The sequence below is a fragment of the Bos mutus genome, chromosome X (genome assembly GCF_027580195.1).
Source record: "Bos mutus isolate GX-2022 chromosome X, NWIPB_WYAK_1.1, whole genome shotgun sequence".
NCBI classification, from domain to species: domain Eukaryota; kingdom Metazoa; phylum Chordata; class Mammalia; order Artiodactyla; family Bovidae; genus Bos; species Bos mutus.
In genome coordinates, this window is record NC_091646.1 from 20,104,269 (window position 1) to 20,127,980 (window position 23,712).

Consider the following 23,712-nt stretch of genomic DNA (forward strand, 5'->3'; position numbering starts at 1 on the left):
TCGTCAAGGACATTGCTTTCTTACATAAAGGTATTAAAGCTCAGGAAAGACCACCCATTCTAGTTCACTTGAAAAGAGTTATAGAAAAAGCAGATGGCTCTATTCAAGGTGGCAAGGGGAAAAGGAGTGCATTGTCCTTATTTTAAATAAATCAAAAACTCTGTGGTACATGTATTTGATGTGCAAACTTGGAATATTCAAGCCTTTCCCTGGAGTTGAAGGGAAAAGCCACACGTAGATAAAACATTATGAGTCTACTGAATGTATCATCTATCACTGCATTGCACTGATGATGGCCTTATACTCAGTCACAGAGCATTTGCTCTCATTTTGTCACTAATTAGTATACAATGTAACTGAATTTATTATGTATAACTTCCATTATAGAATTTCCACCATTGTGACGGGGCTTCCCAGGTGGCTCAGTGGTAAAGAATCTGCCTGCCAATACAGGTGATGAAGGAGAGGTGATGCAGGAGACACAGTTTTGATGCCTGGGTTGGGAAGATCCCCTGCAGGAGGAAATGGCAACCCACTCCAGTATTCTTGCCTGGGAAATCCTATGGACAGCGAAGTCTGGTGGGCTACAGTCCATAGAGTCACAGAGTCGGACACAACTGAGTGACTGAGCATACATATATGCGTTATTGTGACATACTTCTAGAATTAAGGACGTGGGAATTTTACAACAAATAGCAATTAAATTACCACAAAACAGGACTTCCCTGGTGGTTCAGTGATTGGGAATCCACCTACCAGTGCAGGGGACATGGGTTTGATCCCTGATCTGGGAAGATTTCACATACCATGGAGCAACTAACCCCATGAGGCACAACTACTGAGCCCACGCACCTAGAGTCTGGGCTCCATAACAGAAGAAGCCACCGCAATGAGAAGTCTGTGCACCACAATTAGAGAAAGCCATGCAGCAATCAAGTCCCAGTGCAGCCAAAAGACACAATTTTTTTAAAGTTCCATGTAACAATTAAGATATAATCCATGACATTTCCTACAAAAAAAAAAGTCCTCCAGAACATATTAAAGAAAGAATTTTTTTAAATCAAACATGCTATGGATTGAATTGTTTCTCCCAAAATTCTTATATTAAAATCCTAATCCCTACTTTGCTCAATGTCATGTGGCAGTCTGAATGGGAGGGGAGTTTAAGGGAGAATGGATACATGTATATGTATGGTTGAGTCCCTTCACAGTTCACCTGAAACTATCACAATATTGTCAATCACATATACCCCAAAACAAAATAAAAAGTTTTTTTAAAAAAAAAAAAAAAACCCTAATCCCTAATGTGATAGTGTTTGGAAATGGGGCCTTGGGAGAGGGATTAGGTTTAGATGAGGTCATGAGGGTGCAGCCTTCATGATGGCATTGGTGCCCTTACAAGAAGAGATACTGTAGAGTTCAGTGTCTCTCTTTTCCTCTGCCATGTAAGGATGCATCAAGATGGCAGCCATCAGCAACCAAGAAGAGAGCACTCACCAGGACCCTATCCTGTTGATGCCCTGATCTTGGGCTTCCCAGCCTCCAGAACTGTGAGAAAATAAATGGCTGTTGTTTAAGCCACCCAGTCTATGGTATTCTGTTACAGTAGCCCGAGCTGACTAAGATAAAACATATTAAAGAATCTGAAGATAAAACTCAAAACAAGTCAGCACCTTATTGGTGAGGCATTATGGGAAGAGCACTGGTCAGGGATATTGGGTTGGCCAAAAAGTTCACTCATGCCTTTCCACAAGATGGAAAAACCCGAATTAACTTTTTGGCCAAGCCAATACATAGCCTGAGCTCCATTACTGACTTCACGTATGACCTTGAACATGTTGATTCTGCATCTTTAGAATTAGGGGACCAGAAGAGCTCCCTAAGAGCCACTGTGCAGCACCACCCTGACTCCGTCTCTGACCATGACTCTGCCTGGGGTCTGCAGTCACTAATGACACTGCAGTAACAAGGTGAGATAGGAAGAAATAATCACAGAAGGCAGAGACAAGGAGAATAACACAATGTGGTATATAAGCTGCCACTCTAACATGATACATAAGGCAAGATGCATAACTGAGGTGAGCATTTATGAAACCTGCTTCAAAAACAAAGATCAAAATTGAATACTGCAGCACCATCACCATCTCTTTGTACTAAGGGTTACAAAAAGATGAAAAGAATGCAAATATACCAAAAAAGAATGCTGCAGCCACAGAAAAAACAGTGGTCACTCACCTCCATTCTACTCTTCATTATTGTGTACAATGATTTTTCCAAGGTAAAGTATAAGAAAGATTATAATTGTGTAGAGAAAGGAGAACATAATATACTAACCCAGGACACAGCAGTGCCGTCAGCAAGAAATTTGTCTTCCACTTCAGACCTCTAAACGCTGAGGAAGTAAAGGACAGAATAATTACTAGGGCAACTAGATTTAGTCCACTTTACAAATATTTTACAGTAACGAGGACACAATTATATTTTGCTAGGTCAGCTAAAATTCCTGATGCAATTTTTTAAATTTTCAAGCTTTTTAATTTCTATATTTAACACACCAACTTGGAATAATAATAGTAATGCTTACACTTGTACACCTTAGCAGACACGTATCCAGCAGATGCTCCCATAAGGACCCATAACACAACAGAACAGGTCATTAAAGCACCACGATTAGCAGGAGAAAGAAAACCAAGACAGGCAAGAACTAAAAGCACAAAGAAGAAATATCAAACCAGTGACAATGATAGCCTCAAAACACATAAGGCTTTATAATATATTAAAGACACCTTATTAAGACATTTTTATGAAACAGCATACAGGGAAATTCTCTGATGTTACTTACTTAGCTAATTTTTTGACAATCTGTTCTTAACGAAAAGTCTGATCCCATACAAGGCAAACTGTGTTTTCAATTTAGTCTTTAACCTCCTTGTTTAAATCATTAATTATATTATTTTAAATCAAAATCAAAGAGAAGATCGTCCCTTTCCCTACTCCAGTAGTCACTCCCTAAAGAGCAAATCATTTTTCCCCACAAAAATTTCCTTCTGTTTCCTTTTATTCAAGGGGGGGGGCGCGGAACATCACAATGAGACTTGGTCCCAGGAAAACATAACCTTAAGAGCTAAATTTAGAAGTTATCATTGACATCTGAAACACCTAATAAGCCATTTATTTACAGAAGCTTTGTTTGTGAAAATCCCCACTCTGGTTATCAAAAACTGACAAACTCTACTCTTGGTTGATAATGAAGGCAGAGAGAGTTCATCAGCCATTGTAAACCTACTAACGATGCCACTTCATTTATACATTTCAAGACCAGCGCTTAGGCTTGCCTTAGCATTTCAAAATCCTAATCTCTGAATTACAATTCCCTGAGCCCACCTAAAATATGATCTACCCACATGCAAAGCAAGGAACATGTATATTGGACATTACAATAAATTATTCAGAACTGAAGAAACTATGAAAGGTCCTTGATATAGGAACATATTCAGATCCATACCCTTAAAATAAAATACAAATTTTATTTTAAATATACTACAAATACTCATTAAAATATACTATGAAATACACATTTCCTTAAACTTTAGGGTAGAATTTTCAGTTCTTGTGTACACATGAATCAAAGTTTAACCTATGTCAGAATGTTGAAGATGACACATATTGATCTGAGCCTACTCACATAGAGTAATAAATGTCATAATCAAAACTTGTGTTCCTTGACCCAGTAAAATTGATAACAACATTCCAAGCCTTGGAGGTCTGAATACATCTGCATGAACAAGCTTCCAACCGTAATCCTTCTGGATATCTTCCTGCATAAGAGAAAGTCTTTAATAAACGCAGGAGTTATTATGACAGAAAGTTACAAGAGCTCTGAAAGTTAGCAGAAAACTAATTTTCCTCTAAAGACAAACTAATGGCTCATTTTGGATAAAGTAGGTCTCTGGCAGGTATGTGATCCTGCCATACAAATGAGCCATTCTCTAAATTTTGCACTGAAGGGAGTGTGTTAATTATGTAAAGCACACAACTGGCTTGATTTTCATGGAAAAAGCAACATGATTTAACATACAAAAAAGAATTCAACTAATTCTATAGAAATTAAAAATTCATCAATACATAAATGATCATAAAAGTCAGAAGAGTATAAATTAGATAAAACTAAATTTGCCATAAATTATAGTATTTTGCAATGTTTTGTACATATTCTCATGTTCCAAATTAATGAAAATCTTAAATAATGATATTTTGACAGATCAGAACATGGAAAGGTATATAATCAAAGAGTCGATAGCAAATAACTCTCTAATAAACTTACCTATACTTTTTAAGAATCTACATAATACTCTATACTTTGATTCAGCACAATATGCAAAATTACTAGACGTTAAAATGTGTTATATTCAAGGTGCTATACTCTAAGTAGAAACATAACCTTGAGAACTGGGCAAAGCAGGCATTCAAATATTGGCTGAATCAAATATGTGCATTTTTATTTACAGGAAAACAAACCTGATTATATCTGATAATATCTTTGTGGAGAGTTCTTAATATGATCATAGCCACCATTCCAGTTAAGAAGAGAACAATGACAAATGAATTCAAGATACTACAAAATGGAAAGAAGGAAAAATAGAAGTTAAACCTCAAATTTCTTATTTGAACAGTAAAAAAGAAAATTTGTGCACATGTAAAAGACATTCAAATTGTCATGTCAATCAGTTTTCTAAAGTTACATTTGGATCAAAGGCTAATACATTTGGATAATACCTCAATATATTAAATGAACTTAAAGTTCTATCACAAAAGTTCATTACCCATTAAGCAATAGAAGCAACACTATTCTTAAGGTTATTTTACAACTTTTTAAGAGTACATTCCCAAAAATAAACAAGGGGAAATGAAAAAGATCAGGAACGCAAACTTAGTTCCAGAACATGAAACTGAGAATGGAAGTCCAGGAGTCAAGGTTAAATTGATGACTGCCTGACTGTCCTTGGGTAGATCCTTAGATGGACCAAGGCTTTTAACTTTATCAAGTTTCAGGGTAAAGATCCCATGGACCACTTACCTACCAGCTCTTACTGGTTCCAAAACTGAATCTTAAAAATTATGTCCAAATGAAAACCAAGACCTTTAGCCATCCCACCACCCAGCCAAATCCAGACACATTTAAAAAAGTTTCACCAGAATCTCTGAAAAGACCAGCACTGTTGTAGAAAAGTGCCGCTAAGATGTCTAAAATGTCTGTTAAATGTCATAAGTAAATTAGCTCGAGACAGAAACTAAAGTACATTTATTATTACATCATAAATATTAATACTAGAGATTAGCCCCACCATTGATCTGGATGCCCTTTCCTTTCATGACCCCTTTAAAGAAACCATTTTAAAAAATTTTATTTGAAGAGACTCCTTGGAGGTGTGACAAAATGGGACGTGGACTATTGCCCCAACAGAAGATTTTCTAGAAAAGTTAAGATATGATCATTATAATGAGGAGGAGAAGGAGGTAGAGGAGAAGGAAGACTGAGGATAGAAATAGGAGGAGGAGGAGAATGGGAGCTATTCTCACGTTAAAGGCAATAGCATTGTAAATCAACTGTACTTCAATAAAATGAAATTTTAAAAAATAAAGTTGATAACTAATGAGAACCTACTGTTAGCTCAGGGAACCCTACTCAGTGCTCTGTGGTGACCTAAATGGGAAGGAAATCCAAAAAAGAGGATATATGTAAACACATAGCTGATTCACTCTGCTGTACAGCAGAAACTACCTCAATATTGTAAAGCAACTATACACCAATAAAATATTTCTTTAATTAATTTTACTTAGAGGCTAATTACTTTACAATATTGTGGTGGTTTCTGCCATACATTGAAATGAATCAGCCATGGGTGTACATGTGTCCTCCATCCCAAAATAAAATATTTTTTTAAAAACAAAGGCAATGGCAGTATAAGGAAAATCATTACCTCAGAAGACCATACTCATAGAATTATACCCTTCCTTACTTTCATCTTTTGGACTTCCCTGATGGCTCAGACAGTAAAGCGTCTGTCTACAATGTGGGAGACCTGGGTTTGATCCCGGGGTCAGGAAGATCCCCTGGAGAAGGAAATAGCAATCCACTTCAGTACTATTGCCTGGAAAATCCCATGGACAGAGGAGCCTGGTAGGGTACAGTCCATGGGGTCACAAAGAGTCAGGACACGACTGAGCGACTTCACTTTCACTTTACTTTCATCTTTACCTTTATAGTCTTCCTCCATCCAAAACTGCTTTATTATAAGAAATGAAGGGGGAAAGGTACTATGTGTACAGTTTCATCTATTTCTCATCAGCTTCTCTGATCAGTCTCCTAAATTACTAACTGAAGATCCTATGCTCGCTGTCAGCACTTTAGGAAAGCCTCAATCATCACATTCTCAGCTGGTCCATCCTTCAGTTTCATGTTGAAACTATTCCTTCCACAGTCACGAAGGACTTCTAACTCTGTGGTTTGATCCTGTTGAAGATTCCTGAGGAATCAAGTCCCTTCACTGTGATTCCACTAGAATGTAAGCTTCCTGCGAGAGGAAGCCTGGGTGCCTTATTCACTGCCATGTCTGAGCACCTCCCCTAGTGCTTGGCATCCTAATAGGGATGAAAATGAACACCTGGAGAATGAATCGACCTTCACTCACAGACATTATCTCCACACAATTGTCTCATCTAAATGACTCGCCTTGATTAAGTGACCACTTGCAGTGCTTTGGTTTCTCATCTGTAATCTTTTCATCTTTCTCTGCTCTTTTCCCAGTGTTTCATGACATCTTTACCTTCCTCCACTCCAGTTGGTTACTGCTTTTCCTACACTCTACTTTGCTCAGACTTTCTGACCCCACAAATGAAAGCATCTGTCTTGTTCTCCTTCCATCTTCTGCACAGGGTCCACTATCACAGTCCTATCCTGCCTGCTTCCCAGCATGTATTACTCTTTACACGCAGACATGCTATCTCTTGGACATCTCAGCCTTCTTTTTCCCTTGAGCATAAACATTAGTATATTTACAACAGATTTTCCTTTTTGTTTCTCTTTGTGTATGTAGAGAGGTGGGGGAGGAGAAGAAGAGGGGAAATTAGCCAGAGAGAAGAAAAACTGTCACTCAAGATCATCTCTGATAGGGGGTTAGGGGAAAGGGAATTGGGTGAAGTAATTAAAAGGTACAAACGTGCAGTTGTAAGATAAATAAGTACTAGAGATATAATGTACAATATGATAAATATAATTAACACTAATGTACGTTATACTGAAAGTTGTTAAGACTGTAAATCCTAAGAGTTTTCATCACTGAGGGGAAATTTTTTACATTGCTTTCATTTCGTATCTATAGGAGATCACTGATACTCACTAAACTTCGTGTGGTCATCAATACAAGTCAGATCATTATTCTGCACACTTTAAACTTATACTATTATATGTCAATTATATCTCAATAAAACTGGAAGGAACAAAAGATCATCTCTGGTAACAAAATAATTTTTAAAATACACATATGCATATATATGTGTGTGTGTGTGTGTATACATTTCCCACCGTGAAGCTACTTACTCTTTAATTCATAAAGTGCTTACCTAAACCACTGAATGCTGGTATGAGACATAGATTCCAAAATATAATCCCACCTAGAACCCCACCTGATCTGTTTGTTTTCCTAGAAACAAAAATACAAAAATCACATGACCAAATTTTAACTGACCTTTTATTAAAGGTTATAATCCTAAAACAGAAAGTTATTCTGCCTGTACATTCTCCATTTCTTTACTGCTAACTTCATGGAATCATGCAATCTAGCCTGACATTTTCATCTTACTTTTATTTACTGATATCCTATCTCATTTCAGGCTTCCCTGGTGGCTCAGATGGTAAAGCATCTGCCTGCAATGCAGGAGACCCGGGTTCAATCCCTGGGTTGGGAAGATCCCCCGGAGAAGGAAATGGCAACCCACTCCAGCACTCTTGCCTGGAAAATCCCACGGACGGAGAAGCCTTGTAGGCTACAGTCCATGGGGTCACAAAGAGTCAGACAAGACTGAGCAATTTCACTTCACTATCTCATTTCAGAAAGGGACTAGGAAAAAAAATTTAGTTTACTGTTCATCAGAAATAATAGCACCTTTTTGTTATTTTTCTGTCACCCTAAATCCACCCCATACTTCATTTCTTTTTGTCCAGACCACATTTTCATCTTAATTGAAACTTCATAGGCATATATAATGAGAGTCACTGTGGTTTGTTTTTAAATTTAAAAACCTAAAAATAATCAAAAATCCCCATCAGAATAGGAATAAACAAACTATGGTAGTCCATGCTAAGAAATACTATGTAACCATTAAAAAGAATGATGTACATCTCTAGGTGATGACATGTCTATGAAATAGCATTAAATGAAAAAATAAAGGTGGAAAGTACATAGTAAGACACGTATGTACAGCAAGATTCTATTCCCCCTCCAAAAAAAATACATATTTTGTAGATGCAAACATTTTTCTGCAAGAAAAAACAATGGTTATACTTTCGGAGGAAGAGACTAGAAATTAGGGGAAGGGTAGTAAAGGAAGGCAGAATTTTACTTATACATTTTCTATATGGTTTGAAGCCTTCACCACATATAAGTATTATCAATATTATTATTTAAATTGAACTAAAATTTTGAACTATAAGACAACTTGCTTCACTACAACATACCAAATCCACCTCCTGCAAATAGGTTTATTATTATTTTGTTTACTTAGAAAACAGTATTCAATTTCTGTCATTATTTCTTACAGAATATTCTAATATTTTACTTTTGTACTTTAAGTATTTTGAAATGTTTCAGCAACAAACTGATAAAAAGTTTTTTAATATTGTGGTTCTCAATACTTATTAAAACCTAAGAAAATATAATCACCAGTTGTTTCTGCTGATGTATGATCAAACTGAACCTTTCAATAGCTTTCTTATAAAATAGCCCCAATAAATGAATATCTTAAAAGATAATCCCTGATAAACATTTAAACCATTAATGTGGTATTATTACCCCTTAAATTAATGGCATACTCTTAGCAAAAGGAAAACACAGGTAACAAACGGACCAAATATGACTTATTATTTAAAATTTGGTATCTGCACCCATCATTTAAAAAGTGGATATTTGATTTAAAAAAACACAGGGTTTTTAAAGTACCTTTAATATTAATTTCTCATTTTAATTAGTTTCTCATTTAAATGCTTTCTTCTCTGCAATCACCCACTGTGTTTCTTCAGTCTTTTAACTTCATTGAGGCTTTCAATGGCTAAGTCAAAGATCTCTCCTGGTAAATGTCACATTGCACTTGAAATTATGTGGTTTATTTTCAAATATCTTTTGATAATGATTTCTAAAATAATTCCAGTGATAAGAAAACAGACTCTGTATGATTTCAATACTTTTAGACCATGAAATTTTGCACCTTGTTTTATGTCCGTGGATATGTTCTAGGGTCTCCTGATTTATAGTCTATGGGAACTTGAATAGAATTTGTATCCTGCTGTTGTATGAAAATTGTATAAATCTTAATTACGTTAAATTGGTTCATAGTACTTTTCAGGTCTGCTATAGCCTTCTACTTTTCTGTCTATTCATCCTATTAATGTTTGAGAGTTTGATATTGAAGCTCCAACTAAAAATCTTAATTTATCTACTTAAAAATAATTGTAATATATAATGGAACTATAGTAACTTTGTTCTGTATTTTCCAAGTCTCCTATAGATGTATTATCATACTTTTATAATTTAAAAAATTTTAAATGGGCAGAAAAAATTAATAAAATTAGGTATCTATGTTTTTTGTAAAGTGTGGGGATGGGTATGAAGAAAGTCAATGTACACTGCTTTTAGATGAAGGTGGTCAAAAGGACTTCCAGTTATAAAGAAGACGAGGGGCGCCACGTACAGCATGATTAATGAACACCGCTGCGTGTTATACGTGGAAGTTACAAAGAAAGGAAAGCTAAGAGTTCTCATCACAAGGAAAAATACTTTTTTTTCTTTTGTATCTATATGAGATGATGAATGTTCACTAAATTACTGTGGTAATCATTTCATGATATAAGAATAATACAGTTGGTTCCCACAGCACCCTCCTCCAGGGCTCTTCCTTCTAACATTTTACAATTAAAGTATTTTTGTGTGCTAAATCTTTTCAGTCGTGTCCAACTCTTTGCAACCCATGGACCGTGACCCACCAGGCTTCTCTGTACATATGAATCTCGAGGCAAGAATAATGGAGTTGGTTCCCGTACCCTCCTCCAGGGGCTCTTCCTGACCAAGGGATCGAACTCTTGTCTCCGGCATCTGCTGCATTGGCAAGCAAGTTAATATACATTTATTTTTCCCCCAGGAATGCAATTACCATGTAAATTGAGGGAAAATGGTACTGTTTGGCTTGAAACTTTATTAAAATTGATCAACATCTCAGAAAATCATGGCATCCTTTAGAAAGATGTGATATTTGAGCTACCAATATACAATAGTCTCACATTCATCTGTATTCATATACATATCATATTTACAATGATTATACACATAGGTCCCTGGAGGAGGAAATTGCAATATACTCCAGTATTCTTGCCAGGAAAATCCCATGGACCAAAGAACCTGGGAGACTGTATGTAGTCCATAGGGTCCCATAGAGTGGGACATGACTGAGCATGCGAATACACATAGATGCAAGCATCTAACAATGACTGAAATACATCTTATTAAAAATGGATTTTTTAAATTTCTCCTTTATATTATAGTTGTGGTGTTATACTGATGTCTCTTGAAACTATGTGTAAGACAAGTTTAATTATCTAGTATCTATTAAAATTATTTTACAACAGCAAAGGGAGAAGGATAAAACATTTGTTATTAAAAGAAGATATTAATCTGATAGGGTTGAGCTCCATTCCCTCACTTTACTATGGGGAAACTGAAGTCCAGAAAAGAAAATTAACCTGCTCAAGGTCAAGTATGAGTTTGAAGTAAACCAGTACCAAAACTCTCTGATTCTCAAATTCAGTTATTAGTCTATGGTGCCTGAAAATCAGGAATGCATCTTGCAAAAAAATGCAAGACCTGTGGCTAGGGTCTCAAGCTAGCCCACAGCTAAAGCTTATATAACTCACATACACAGATACATAGCTAAAATTAATGTGATTAGAGTGAAATCAAAAAAATCTTTAATTGGTGGTATAAACAGTAAGTTTTTTAAAGTAAAATATGATGAGTAGAAATATCTTAGCCCAGCATTCAAGGCCATTCAAAATGTGTTTCAAATCTACCTTTCTACGAATACTGTTTACACATAAACGATTAAAGTCTGGGGTGTTATACTGAATCTTTTTGGCCTTTATATACCCAGGACTTAACACCTGGCACCTAGGATGCACTTATTACCTATTGCTGAATGAATAAACAAATGAAAAAATTTCTTTCAGACAAATCTATTCACTGTTCCCCACATACACATGTACATTCTCACTTGGAAAGCCCTTCCTCTAGCCCCCCTCCAAATTCCTAAATTCCAGGTCTTTTAACTCAGTCTATGACCTTTCCCAAAATGCCTTCCTCAGCATCCTTCAAGGACTAGCTCAAGGCCTCTCTCTTAAAAAGTCTTCCCAGCACCTGGGAGTTCTGCCCAGCCTGGGCCTGGATGGTGGGATCTGGCCTCCGCTGCCCACCAGAACCCCAGGGCTTCTGGGAACCAATCCAGCCCCTCCACCAGCCCCCCAGGGCCTCGCCTTCTGGATGCCCCAGGGCCTGCTGGCCTCTAGACACTGTCTTCCTGCCAGAGCCCCGCCCTCCCCTGGGGGCTGTCTGTAAAGCCCTCCCATCCCCACCCTTTGTTTCCAGGCATAGTTCCTGCCCATTGTAAACTCATACCTTGGGGACTTCCCTGGCAGTCAGGGAAGCAAGATTTCACATGTCAAAAAATAAATAAAAAATTAAAATAAACTCACACCATTAAAGTGGTTGTTTTAGGAGCCTGGATTCTGTAGCCAACTTAATCTAGATTTATAATCCTTTACATTTGTGACCTTGGGCAAGTGACTTTATGAGTCTCAGTTTTATAGTCTATAAAATGAAGATTTAAAGGGAATTGCTGGTGGTCCAGTGGTTAGGACTTGGCACTTTCATTGCTGTGGCCTGGGTTCAATCCCTGATCGGGGAACTAAGATTCTGCAAGCCAAGAGGCAAAAAAAAAAAAAAAATGGGGATTTAAAATACCTGCCTTCAGAGTTAAGTATGAAAAATAAAGTTAAACTAGGTACTTTATAAAAATTCCCATGCTAGGCACATAATCATGCATGCCAAGTCGCTCAGTTGTGTCCAACTCTTTGCCACCCGGTGGACTGTAGCCCACCGGGCTCCTCTGTCCATGGGGTGCCCCAGGCAAGAATACTGGAGTGGGTTGTCATGCCCTCCTCCAGGGGATCTCCCTGACCCAGGGATCGAACCCGCATCTCCTGCATTGGCTGGTGGATTCTTTACCACTGAGCCACCAGGGAAGCACCATGTCACCAACTAGAGACATTAATAATACTGCACTAGATTTACACCTTCCCTTTCTTCTAAGTGTAATTCTTATGTCTCCTGCATTGCATTACTGCTGAGCCACCAAAGAAGCCCAGGAACATAATAGATCCTCAAAAATATTTGTTATATAAACAGATGAATAAAAGGTCTTCATTCAAATGTTAATCATTATGGTCCCATCCTTCAGTAACTTCTGAACAAAATCATTATATAAACTATATATGAAAAAGTTGGCTTAAAGCTCAACATTCAGAAAACTAAGATCATGGCATCCAGTCCCATCACTTCATGGCAAATAGATGGGGAAACAGCAGAAACAGTGGCTGACTTTATTTTTCTGGGCTCCAAAATCACTGCAGATGGTGATTGTAGCCATGAAATTAAAAGACACTTACTCCTTGGAAGGAGTTATGGCCAACCTAGACAGCATATTAAAAAGCAGAGACATTACTTTGCCAACAAAGGTCCGTCTAGTCAAAGCTATGGTTTTTCCCATGTTTGGATGTGAGAGTTGGACTGTGAAGAAAGCTGAGCACCAAAGAATTGATGCTTTTGAACTGTGGTGTTGGAGAAGACTCTTGAGAGTCCCTTGGACTGCAAGGAGATCCAACCAGTCCATCCTAAAGGAGATCAGTCCTGGGTGTTCATTGGAAGGACTGATGTTGAAGGTGAAACTCCAATACTCTGGCCACCTGATGCAAAGAGGTGACTCACTTGAAAAGACCCTGATGCTGGGAAAGATTGAGGGCAGGAGGAGAAGGGGACAACAGAGGATGAGATGGTTGGATGGTATCACCAACTCGATGGACATGGGTTTGGGTGGACTCTGGGAGTTGGTGATGGACAGGGAGGCCTGGTGTGCTGTGGTTTATGGGGTCGCAAAGAGTCAGACACGACTGAGCAACTGAACTGAACTTGTGGATAATGGGAGCCAGGTTTCTCAATATCAGAGAAAGAAGTTACAGATCAGCAAGGGGAAAGGGCTAGCACGACCACTGCTATACTGACATACTGATCAGGGAGATCAGTATGAATTCCTATTTATCATATTTATTTTATCCATTTATTTTTATATTTTCCCATTTACAATTAGAAAATAATCTATGGAGTGCTACTTTGTCACTGTGAGAATAACCCAGTTTCTCCAGCACTCAGTCATCTACAGTTTTAATATCCTTTAATCAATTATTGACCTGAATCAATTATTTAGTTGGAGGATAAAAGACTTATTTTCTTTTTTTTCTCCTTACTGCACTGTCTGGCATGTGGGATCTTAATTCCCCAACCAGGGACTGAACTTGTGCCCCCTGCATTGGAAGCGAGGCGTTCTAACCACTGAACCACTGGGGAAATCCAGAAAAAGAGACTTATTTTCAAATTCTGTCATTCCCACTGAAGCCATTCAATAAATGATAATTAAGTACACAGCTTCTCATTTGTCCACTGAAAGCTATGTTATAGGTTCAATACAATTTTTTATTGTAGAGAATTGAACTTTCATTTTCATAATATTAAATTTAAAATAATATAATCTCACCAAGTTTAAATTTAAATAATGCAGAAGAAAATGTAATCATATGGCAAGTGTTTACATTATATGGTTAAGTTAAAAGGGCAGGTTACAAAACAATGTAGCTCATCCAATTCTCACAACCTAATGATACTACTAGTAGCAAGCATTGTTTGAGCTCCTTCTTTGTGTCAGAAACTATACCACGTGCCTTTAGTTATATTTCCTTATTTAAATTTCACACCTGTGATGTAGATAATTACTATTATTGACCCCGTTTTACAAATGAAGAAACTGAAGATCGAAGTGGTAAATGGTAGGCAAGATCTAGTATAGTAAGTAGTGGTAGAAAACAGGAACTCAAACCCAGCTGTCTGATTTCAGAATTCTCTCTTAATTCCATACACCAAAATTTTCATGGTGGTTCTCAGCACATGGTGGTATTCTAAATGACTTTTATTTACATTTTGTGATCTTTCTATATTCTTAAAATGAACATGAATTACTACTATAATTTTTTTTTTACTTAAAACAACTGACAAGGACCTACTAAATAGCACAGGAAACTATATTTGCTATTATGTAATAACCTATAAGGGAAAGAATCTAAAAGAATATATATATATATATATATATATATATATGTGTGTAACTGAATCTGTGCTGTACACCTGAAACTTACATGATATTGTATATCAACTATAGTTCAATAAATTTTTTAAATTTAAAATGTAAAAATTTCTAGTTTAACAGAATCTTGTAAGGTACGATAAGACACAACCACCTTATACACCTAGTGTGCACATAGTAGAATCTGCAGTGGGATAGAAATGTTACTCCAGAATAGTACTCCATAGTCAAAGAGGAGTCTAAACTGTTGAGTTAGACTCAGTCAAAGGTTTCTCTATTAGGAGACTTTAAAACACTAATGTGGGCTTCCCAGGTGATTCAGCGGTAAAGAATCTGCCTACCAAGCAGGAGTGTGAATTTGATCCCTGAGTCGGGCAGGTCTCCTAGAGAAGAAAATGGCAACCCACTCCAGTATTCTTGCCTGGGAAATCCCACGGACAGAGGAAGCCAGTGGGCTACAGTCCATGGGGTCGAAAAAAGTCAAACATAGCAACTAAAAAACAATATCAAACACTCATGTGCTTTGTGAAGCTACAAAAGCAGACAGTAGGAAGTAGCATTTTCCAAATTTGACTAGCATTCTTGGGAATGCACTTTGGGACATGTTGATATGTACGATTATCACTGGGTAAAAAATTTTAAAAAAACACAAACATTTTGAACCCAAGACAGAAAATAAAGAAACAGCACCATGAGAGATATTCATAACCACTCTTCCTGGTGCCCTCCCCACAACTGTAACAGCAACTTTCTGGTGTTCAGATACAGAATATTGTGGTTAAAAGCAATTAAGTAAAGGCAAAAAAAGAATATTGTGGCTTAGTGCATTCTCACTGTGTAAGTGTACTCTGCACCTATGAGCTACTTTTGCATAAGACATTTGTAAAGCAAGCGGTCCTGTATCTGAGAGAAGGCACAGGAAACACTGTGTGTCTACTACCGGCTAGGAGCTGTGCTAAATATTTTATATGTTTGTTCACTTATCTCTGCTAGCAATCACATGAGGTGACTATTTTATCCCCATTTTACAGGTCAGGAAATATAGGCTCAATGTAACCTGCCCAAGTTCACACAGCTAAGAAATGTCAAAGCCAGGATTCAGACCTTGGGTTTGTCTGGTTCTTTCCATTGTACCACATCTGGAAGCCACAGGCCTTCTAAGCACCTTAAATGAGTTTCAGTGGGAAGGAAAATTCCTCTTCTGAAATAGCTTCCAGGATTAAGGAAAGTTAAAGAACAAGGAGTTAAGATCTAACCCCAAATAAAGCAATTTCCTCAAAACCCCCACATGCTATGCTGCTGCTGCTGCTAAGTCGCTTCAGTCATGTCTGACTGTGTGCGACCCCATAGACGGCAGCCCACCAGGCTCCCCCGTCCCTGGGATTCTCCAGGCAAGAACACTGGAGTGGGTTGCCATTTCCTTCTCCAATGCAGGAAAGTGAAAAGTGAAAGTGAAGTCGCTCAGTCGTGTCCGACTCTTAGCAACCCCATGGACTGCAGCCCACCAGGCTCCTCCGTCCATGGGATTTTCCAGGCAAGAGTACTGGAGTGGGGTGCTGTGGCCTTCTCCGCCCATATGCTATAGCTGCATCTAAACCTGCACCTTAGCTCTTTTGACTGCCACAGTTGCTTCCAGCAGGCAGACAGACCACCAACACCATACCATGTAGGCCTCTGGCTTGAGTCTAAACTTCAGTTTAGATGTGCTTTCCCTTGACATTTCCTGTAAACATAAGCGTTCTTACACTTAAATTTTTTTATTTTATTATTTTTTTCTTCCAGCTTTACTGAGTATAATTGATATACAGCACTGTATACGTTTAAGGTGTACAGCATAATGATGGGACTTAACATATGTCATGAAATCATGACCAGAATAGGTTTAGTGAGCATCCATCATCTCATATAGATACAAAATTAAAGAAATTAAAAAATATGTTTTCCTTAGGATCAGAACTCCTAGGATTTACTCCCAACTTTCATATATAACATACAGCATTAATTATATTTATCATGATGTACATTACATCCCTAGCACTTATTTATCTTATAACTCCAAGTTTGTAGTTATGATCACCATCATTTAATTCCTCCCTCCCCTCATCCCCTGCTTCCAGTAACCACAAAGCTAATCTCTTTCTCTCAGTTTGTTTTTGAAGTATAATTGACCTACAAATCTGTCGGTTCTTGTTACACAACATAGTGATTCAATATTTCTATACATTTCAAAATGATCACCACAAATAAGTCTGTTACCATCCTACACTTAATTTTAATAGCCAATTGATAAGTGATAAAAATGTATAAGAGCTTCCACTCTTCAATCTACTTCTGATAATAGCTTGAAGTCGGAATACTATTTTCAATCACTAGGGAAAGGTTATTTTAATTTCTTCAGGGTGTACTTCATTCCTTTTCCCAGATTACACTTCTGTGTTTCATCCAGAGATTAGAAGACTGGACTATACTTATTGGACTGGTAAATTGCCTGTTTTCACCAATTGTATTTTGGGTAAACTGCAGGATGTAGGATCAAGTAATCCTGACCTCTAGCTGGATGACTCAAAGTACACACACACCTCTCTAACATAAACGCTTCTCATTTTCTTTACAGTAACTCTGTAGGCAGAAAATATAATAGACCTTTAATATAGAAAGCCAGAATGGAATAGTGGAAAAACTATGAGTTTGGGGCCAAACAGACCTGAGTTTGAATATCACTTCCACCTCCTGCTAGCTATGATCTGGAGAAAATTACTTCAGCTCACTGGGCTTCAGGATCCTCATTTATAAAATGGAGATAACCACTCTAGGTGATACATAGGGACAAAAGCAAGGCATCCCCAAACTGGAATTGCTTTGAGAATGAGATTAGGAAGAATTGTGTTATAATGGCTGTCAGGCCATCTATAGAAATGACACAAACCAAGCACAATTTGTAAGTGTTCAAAGAGATTTGAGACCTGATCCCAAATAAGGTGATTAGGGTTTTGTCTCAGGAAAGCACATCCAAAGCTGTAAGAAATAAGCCTTGTATAAAATCAAGTATAATCAAAGCTGAATCAAAAATATGACACATAGTCTTTAAGAAAAACTATAAAGAGAAATACATATACCTACATAGTGATAAAAAGTTTTCCCTATGAAAGGAAAGCCCCAGTGTTCATTTTCTGGAGAAGTACCTCTAATACTGTCCAAGGCTAAGAGTACCTGACCCATGAATATAAACATCTGGTCCATGTGCCATACGAATATCATCTTTTAATACTTGTCTTCCTTTTTCTCTGGGGTCCTATGTTCACCAAGAAACTTTCTACTTATTCTATTCTGTTTATATTTGTTTTCTCATATCTCTTTATCATAGGCAGATGTGCTAACCAGCTAACATGAATGATGTGGTCAACAAGGCATTTAGATTTCTCCAAATAAATTATGAAATTGGTGTTCTGGTTTATAAATTGGATCCTTAGGAGTTTGCCTAGTATGAATCTATCTTACTTTGTTATACTCACAGAATTAAAATTCTGAAGCAAGATTTTTTAAATTGACAGAAACCTAGTATTGCTGAGCATGCTAGGGAACAACCTAGCAACTTTTTTGTGAAGAATTTGGTAATGTGTTATCAAAATGTGTACACCCTGGGACTTCCCTGCTGGTCCAGTGGCTAAGACTCTGTGCTCCCAATACAGGGTCCCGGGTTTGATCCCTGATAAGGGAACTAGATCCCACATGCTGCAACTAAAGATCTTGCATGCAACAACAAAGATCAAAGATCCTGTGTGCTGCAACTAAAACCCAGAGCAGGCAAACAAATAAATACGTCTTTTTAATGTTTACACCCTGTTATCTAAATTCCTACTTCTAGGAATTTAATGCAAGCCTGGTAGGCTACAGTCCATCTGGTCGCAAAGAGTCGGACACGACTGAGCGACTTTATTTTCATTTCATAGGATAGTTATATACTTGATTTGGAAGAAAAAGTAAGATTATGGCATGGAATACTTACTTCAAATTTCACAGAATAAGTGTAGATGATGTTCAACTTATCTGTATAGTCTCCAGGGATTTCCATAGGGGTTCCATTGCAAGTTAGATGGTTTTCATCTACATGTTTGTAGCTAGTAAAAGAGAGGGAGAAAAGAAAGGGAAGGGAATTTTGATATCAAATTGAAATTGTAAATTTCTGATTCATGGCTCTTTGGGCATGTAATAACAGCAGGATGATAAAAATGGGCCTTTCATTATATTCTGCATTTAAAACTCTTTACAATTTAAAATATTCTTGTTTCTAAATGTCCCTAACATGCAAATAGACTCAATATCCTGCCGAAAACACAACACTTAAGAACTTTCTCTTTGCCTGTGGATAGATTTTTTTTTAATCCTTCTATTAGTAAATGGCTTTATTTTTCATCTTTCATCCCATCCCTCTCTTCTATATACTAAAAAAAAAAAATCTATCTTGTAACCTCAACTATAGTTAGAAAATCAAATAGATGAGACAGAAGTCATATTTATAAGCACCCAGAGATTTGAGGGCCTACTGTGTGTAAAATGCCATGCTTAGCCATAAAAGGGCCTGAGGATATATCTATGTGAACCTTTTGTGTTTGAAAAAGAGAATGATTATTAAAACCCAAAGATGGAAAACAAAAACTAGAGAAGCTTGAAACTAGACAGGACTGGTGAGGCTAGCAAATGCCTGGTCAGAAATAAAGTGACTCTTCCATTTCTTGAAAAATAAAAGAAAAAGGGGAGAGAGAAAAATCAAAAGGAGAAACCATGTTGCTTCATTTATGAATTAGTTAACTCAACATACAGTTTACCCCATGGTTTCTGTCTAAAGATTAATATGCAGTCCTGATGAGAGTATTATCTCTACACATACATGCACAATCAAACCACTCACTCACAGCTGCAAAGGTTATTGGTGTGCACATCTTTTGTATTCATTCTTGTAACCCTACTGTCTCGTCCATATGTGCCCTTACAAGTGTAGGATAAACGTATTCTTTTAAAGCCAAAATACATTTTAAAATAGCTATGAATTAGAGAAATCGTAATTGTTAAGGCTACAGGTCAACATTTCACACTGAAGGGAAAAATTAAATTACTGCATGATAATGCATATCAAGTATGCTCTGAAGTACGGGTCTTAAACCCCATACAGGGAAGATCTGCATTTCATTTAAGAGACTGTGTGGCAAAAATTCTATAAAGGTCTCTAATCAAGTTAGAAGCCCTATTTTAAACCACTGGCCTTATACATGGATTGTATAAGGCTTTCCAAGCCACTTTCACAACTTCAACTTTTACTCTGAGATGGGAAGTCACTGGAAGAGTCTAAGTGGAGGACTGACACGAGCTGAAATTTAAAAAGGCTCACGTATATGTACGGCTGAGTCCCTTCGCTATTCACCTGAAACTATGACAACATTGTTAATCATCTATACCCCAACACAAAATAAAACTTTAAAATGAAAAAAAAATAAAAAGGAATGCTCTGAATGCTGTATTGAGAAAAGGTTATGAGAAGACAAGGGTAGCAGCAAGGAGACCAGCTAGGTTTCTGCACCACCCAGGTAAGTATGACGATGTCCTGGACCAGCTGATAGTGCTGGAGGTGATGAGAAGTGGTGTATTCTAAATACGTTTTTAAAATAGAGCCACATGGGTTATTCCATGGTGGTCTCTGGGCTTCCATCACAGGGAGCATGGGATCCATCCCTGGTCTAGTAACTAAGATTCCACAAGCCATATGGTGCTGCCAAAAAAAAAAAAAAAGCCAGAGCCACATGATATACTAAAGGATTGGACCAGATATAGGGTATGAGGGAAGAATGATAAAGAGAAATCAAGGGTGATGTCATGGTTTGGGGGTCTGAGCAACTAGAAGGATATAGTTGCCATCTACTGAGATGGAGAAGACAACAAGAGAAGTGGGTTTGGAGGGAAGATTAGAAGATTATTTGGGGACATGTTAAGTTGGAAATGCCTATCAGACATCCAAGTGGCAAATAGACAGCTAAATATACAGGTCTAGAGACCTAAGAGGGGCTTCCCAGGTGGCATTAGTGGTAAAGAATCTGCCTGACAATGCAGGAGACACAGTAGACATGGGTTTGATCCCTAGGTCAGGAAGAGCCCCTGGAGGAGGGCATGACAACCCTCTCCAGTATTCGTGCCTGGAGAAACCCATGGACAGAGGAGACTGGTGGGCTACGGCCCATAGAGTAGCAAAGAGTCGGACATGACTGAAGCAACTGAGCACACACACAGAGACTTAAGTGTCATTGTGGTATCTGATGCCAGGAGACAGGGTAAGATCACCAAGGTGAGTATAAAGAAAGAGGCAGAGCTCAAATACTGAGTTCTGGAGCCCTCTGATATTAAGAGCTTGGAGGAAAGAGGGACTTCCCTGGCAGTCCAGTGGTTATGACTCCATACTCTCACTGCCAAGGGCCCAGGTTCAACCCCTGGTTGGAGAACTAAAATCCCACAACCGTGTGGTAAACCCAAAAATGACAAAAAAAAAAGAAAGAGAGGTTGGAGAATTTGGAAGACTGATGAGCAACCAGTGAGACAAGAGAAAACCAGGAAGTGGTAACCCAAAAGCCAATGCAGCAGGTGTTTTAAGGAAAAAGAGATAATCAGCTATGGCAACCATCAGGGAAATTAACAGGGTACAGTACCTGAAAGAAAACACAAGACTTCAGACTTAGAAAACCATTAGGCCTAACTCACATCTATGACCTTGAGCAGACTGCCCAATTCTGAAAAAGATGAATTTTAACACAGTCCTTATACTCAGGAGGACCAAATAAATGAGCTTTACTGTGATTAGATAAAAGTTTTATTGCATGCATACATAAGTGATTACCATGAGCAGGATAGATAAATACAGCTCTAAAAAATGATTTTCTTGGCTTTTTTTTAACTCTGTCTGAGCCTGAGAGTATGAAATGTGCCTGTAAGCACTAAATTTGATTTTCATATAGCTGATGAGATTAGCTTCCTATATCATACTTTGTATGTTAACTACCTTTCTACCCAAATGACTTTCAACAGGAGCAGCCATTCTGAGTCAGATCTCACAGTCCATGAACCTAAAATTCTATTCCCACTTATCAGAAGTGACATACACAAAGAAGCATGGGTGATTGCCCTTGACAATTGTTAGCATTCCCTGGCCTCTCTGGGTAGCTCTGTTTATCCTGTTAATGATAAACACGCCCTGATCCTTTTAATCTTTCTTTCATTCCCTATCTGCAATACCTTATGAAATAAATCTTCAAAAAATTTTAACATAGCCACTAATTTCCAAAAGAATATCTTTTTATAAAGATAAATCAGAGTTGGAAAGTACCAGTGTTCTTCATCTTCTGGGGTCTTGTTTATCTAATGAAATATATGGACCCTTTTACCCAGAAAAATACACATCAATAAAAACTGGGTTTGATGCATCAGAATCTATATTCAGTTCAGTTCAGTTCAGTCGCTCAGTCGTGTCCGACTCTTTGAGACCCCATGAATCGCAGCACGCCAGGCCTCCCTGTCCATCACCAACTCCCAGAGTTCACTCAGACTCACATCCATCGAGTCAGTGATGCCATCCAGCCATCTCACCCTCTGTCGTCCCCTTCTCCTCCTGCCCCCAATCCCTCCCAGCATCAGAGTCTCTTCCAATGAGTCAACTCTTTGCATGAGGTGGCCAAAGTACTGGAGTTTCAGCTTCAGCATCTATATTAAAATTAACCCTAACCCCTAATTCAGTGCCCTCCTTTTGTAGATGAGGAAATTGAGCCTGTGAGACATCAAGTTAATGTACCCAGGGCCAAAAGCTTGGTACAGTACATTCTTTAACTATTCTTTCCTTTTGGTCATTAGTTGTGACAGATGGAACAACCTTGGCTAAAATAAAATAGGCTAGTAGACTTAAAAACAATGAAATCTGATCCATCTTGATGAACTTAGGGTTGACTTCCAAAATGGAACCAGCAGATATGAGACTAAAATCCAAATTTCCAAATTCCTTGTTCTGTGTTCAGAAAACTATACCACACTTACCTCCTTTAATATTTCACCTTAGTCTCAAAGGATAACTTCCTCCATCCTAATATACCAGATTTTGTAACATTTTACCCATATCGATCATGATTTGATATACTGTATGATTTATTTCTCCTCCCTCTTTTAATTGAAGAGTACCAATCTTATCCTACAGTTTCAAAGAATCTTGAAGTTAGAACATCATTTGCACCTATCCAGTCTCTTACCCAATGCAGAACTGCCCTTGAAATTCATTAAGTATTCACTTACTAGGGACCAGACACTATGCTGGGTGCTTAATTATGAAATCTCTAAGAGCTGGGTCATCTAGGCTCTTCCTACAACATCTAGGGGTTAACTACTCACTACTTCTTGAGAGTGCTTATTCAACTGTTAGAGAGCTCTAACTGCTAGCAGATTCTTCCTCAAACCCAGCTGATACCTGCCTAATAGACTCCACTGTAACTAGAATTCTCCTCTGAACAAACACAAACCTTAAGGTAATCTCTGTCATATGGCAGCAACTAAAGAAGAGTTAGGACACCCTCAATAAGGCTATTCTCTTCCAGATCTGTCAGTTCTTTCTCACACTACATGTTACTCGCATGCTTACTATAAGTAAAAGGGAATAAAATTGTCTATTTGATTTTTTAAACTTTATGTCTAAGGTTATATCACACATATATCCTAAAAATGAAAATTCTGGTGAGATCTTCTACATTTTGAATTAATTTTTAAATTAATGGAACTAATTTAAAAGATATTCTATAATTACCTTTTGGGCTCAAGTCTAGCAGAAACCAATTTTGAAACATACCAATCTACTTCATTTTCACTGTGATATGTAATGGTAATATCAACGTGGTTGAAGATGTAGTAAGTATTAGTTTTGTTGAATTCAGGCTGCAAAAATATAAAGAAATTTGAAAG

General features: G+C 37.6%; 1 protein-coding gene across 5 annotated transcripts in view; it reads right to left on the reverse strand.

Annotated features, from left to right (window-relative positions):
* Positions 1 to 23,712, reverse strand: part of LOC102270821 (transmembrane 9 superfamily member 2-like) — a 79,050-nt gene that overhangs the window by 35,184 nt on the left and 20,154 nt on the right. For 4 of the 5 annotated variants that reach the window (XM_070366058.1, XM_070366056.1, XM_070366054.1 and 1 more), the window contains exons 6-12: positions 23,558 to 23,685; positions 18,740 to 18,851; positions 7,624 to 7,703; positions 4,519 to 4,615; positions 3,686 to 3,818; positions 2,585 to 2,704; positions 2,335 to 2,392 (exon numbers count right to left, since the gene is read on the reverse strand). In XM_070366058.1, coding sequence (XP_070222159.1) covers positions 2,335 to 2,392; positions 2,585 to 2,704; positions 3,686 to 3,818; positions 4,519 to 4,615; positions 7,624 to 7,703; positions 18,740 to 18,851; positions 23,558 to 23,685 — 728 coding nt within the window. The remainder of the gene's footprint in view (positions 1 to 2,334; positions 2,393 to 2,584; positions 2,705 to 3,685; positions 3,819 to 4,518; positions 4,616 to 7,623; positions 7,704 to 18,739; positions 18,852 to 23,557; positions 23,686 to 23,712) is intronic. The other variant, XM_070366055.1, reaches the window with a different exon arrangement.